A 2,832-nucleotide genomic window follows, 5' to 3' on the forward strand; every position below is an offset into this window, starting at 1 on the left:
AGCACACTTTTGCTTTCAAAAAATAATCCAACATTCATGTCATAACTTGCTTTACTCTCCAAATATTTCTTTCACATTGGCATTATTCTCCCAGCTGCAATTTAATGTTTCTGTACCTAAAACTCCAATGAATGTAGCACACAGAGGCCAACAAAACCAAGAATAATCTACTTGTTCAAAAGGCATCTAGTCCTGTTGGTTTAACATTTTAAATCATAAATAACTTAAGCTTTCATCTTATATAGAGAAATTCTGTGATCTCAATAGTGTCTAGGGTCCTGCACAAGGAGTGAGTCCATAGGTAAAGGTTTTCTACTGAAATAGAATAACATTATCAGGAGTGTATAGAGTATACTGAAGAATAATATACTTGACTTGAAGTCAAAATGATAAGACTTTAGTCTACAATTTTTCTTTCTAAAGCTGTGTAACTTTAAGTAAATCATTATCCACTCTTGGCTTCACTTTCGCACCCATGCAAAACATGTATTTTGATGACTGGTTATGTGTCAGTTCTACTTACAAAGGTGAAAAATAAAACTCTTTGCTAAAAGAAGTTTAACACTAAAGGTTTACATATGGGAAATGGATTATCCTTGATACTCTTAGAACCATCAATCTCTGGTATTTCAAGAAGGTATATTATTGCTAAGTGAAATATGGAAAGATAAGAGTAGAAACAGAGTATCTTATTTATCCTTCTTATTGCAAGTTGACAGATTAAAAATAACCCATGTGATAGGTTTCAGTCTAATGTTATGTAATTCATTATTTGGAGGCCATTCATCTTTTCCCAGGGCAAAAATAATTTCAAAATGATAAGGAAAAAAGATAATATATTCACTATTTAATGTTATTACTATGCAAGAAAAAGAGATGATATGTATTTTTAAAACACTAAGAAAAACATATAAAAATGGAAATAAATTATTCAAACAGGATTTAAATTTCTTTAAGATACTAGGTTAAAAAAAGGTAATAAAAAATATGGTAAGAAGGTTTCCATTAAAATTAAAAACAATATATCACAGTAAAAGTTACTTGTGCACACAGACAGTTCTAATTAAAACTGACTCCTACTCAGAGTTTTTCTCAGAGCAAGTTTAACATCTTTGTTCCTCAAGCTGTAGATTAATGGGTTCATCATAGGAATCATATTGGTGTAAAAGACGGAAGAGATTTTACCCTCATCCATAGACACAGCAGAAGGTGGTTTGAGATACATGAATGCCCCTGATCCAAAGAACAGAGAAACAGCAATGATGTGTGAACTGCAGGTGCTGAAGGCTTTGGACCTGCCCTCTGTGGAGCTGATGTGGAGGATGTTGGTGAGGATGAGACCATAAGAGACAAAGATGGTGAGACTGGGCACAATGATGTTGATGCCCACTACAATAAACACTTCCAGCTCACTGACATAGGTACTTGTGCAGGAGAGCTCAAGCAGAGGGAGAATGTCACAGAAATAATGGTTGATGGTGTTTGCATCACAGAAGGTCAGTCTCAGCATGCATCCAGTGTGAGCCATGGCACCAGAAAATGCCATCAAGTAGGAACCAAACATAAGGCTGGAACACACTTTAGGGGACATGGCACCATTATATAAGAGTGGCTTACAGATGGCCACATAGCGATCATAGGACATTGATGTCAGCACATAGCATTCAGAAATGCTAAAAAAACAGAAGAAGTAGAGCTGGGTCATGCACCCCATGTAAGAAATAATATTCTTCTTTGATAAGAAGTTAATCAGCATCTTGGGTGTAAATACAGAAGAATAACAGAGGTCTATGAAAGACAAATTAAATAGGAAAAAGTACATGGGGGTGTGTAGGTGTGAATTCAGTGCAATTAGTGTTATCAATCCCAAATTTCCCAGCACAGTGACCATGTACATTCCTAGGAACAGGAAGAATAGAGGGAGTTGGAGATCTGGCTGGTTGGTTAATCCCAACAGAATGAATTTGGTCACAAAAGAGCCATTTCCAGGAGCCATTCTTCTCTAAGGTGATCTGTGAGCACAGAAAAAAAAGGTTACATCGAGAACAATGTTTTCACACAGTATCTCCTCTCACAAGTGTGCTATTTGGGCTGAAGATATCTGAGAGTAACCCAGCCTGGACTCATGGAATTGTCTTACCTACTCTCTCATGGAATTGTGTTACCATTATCCTGAAACTGAGTGACAGGGAATTTCACTTTTTGGGGTCTTTATAAACTAAGTAGGAAAGAGTATCAAAACTTAGCCTACAGAAGAAAGAAACCACTGCCCTGTGCAGACTTGACTGCTTGGGATAAAAAACAAACAGTGGATAAATGAGAGGTTTGGACGAGGACTGACTCATTCTTCCACATCTCAACATTTCTCCTTTCGCTTGGGGTCTCCTCTCAACAGTAAGACTATGGGCAGAGACTCTAGCAATCAGGTGCTGGCCTTTAAAGCAGATTAGACTGGTGGGGTGAGAACAAAGGAAATTACTTCTTAACTAAAACTAAATGGCCAGAGTCTACAAGAGGTTAACTCTTCACCCCACATTACAGAGTAAAAGCTGTAACTGTAGATGAGTGAGACTTGCGTCCATGGAGAGGGAACTTACTGACTGATCTAATGCATCTTTTCAGGCCCCTAGTGTCTCTGAGTGTTCACTGATCCATGTCTTGAATAGACATTTTTCTAAGTTTTATTTGAGTCTCAAGGTGCTAAATTGGAAATAAACTGTGATATCTTAGATCTTTGAACTTCAACTTCAAACAAGAAGGACATGAATAAATGGAATTCAGAAACTCACCTTCCTTTCTCCAGAAAACACGAGGTCATTGGTTTTACCCTCT

At 37.1% G+C, this 2,832-nt stretch overlaps 1 protein-coding gene across 1 annotated transcript; it reads right to left on the reverse strand.

Moving 5' to 3' along the window:
* Positions 1-1,063: 1,063 nt before the first annotated feature.
* On the reverse strand, positions 1,064-1,996 carry OR8B1S (olfactory receptor family 8 subfamily B member 1S). Its single transcript, NM_001206768.1, has one exon. It carries the CDS (start codon positions 1,994-1,996, stop codon positions 1,064-1,066), a length of 933 nt encoding a protein of 310 aa, NP_001193697.1.
* Between the last annotated feature and the right edge of the window lie 836 nt (positions 1,997-2,832).

The sequence above is a fragment of the Bos taurus genome, chromosome 29, assembly GCF_002263795.3.
Source record: "Bos taurus isolate L1 Dominette 01449 registration number 42190680 breed Hereford chromosome 29, ARS-UCD2.0, whole genome shotgun sequence".
Classification (NCBI taxonomy): Eukaryota; Metazoa; Chordata; class Mammalia; order Artiodactyla; family Bovidae; genus Bos; species Bos taurus.

Bases quoted from the DNA above. Each gene is read 5' to 3' on its own strand.
- OR8B1S (NM_001206768.1), bottom strand. From the start codon at position 1,996: ATGGCTCCTGGAAATGGCTCTTTTGTGACCAAATTCATTCTGTTGGGA.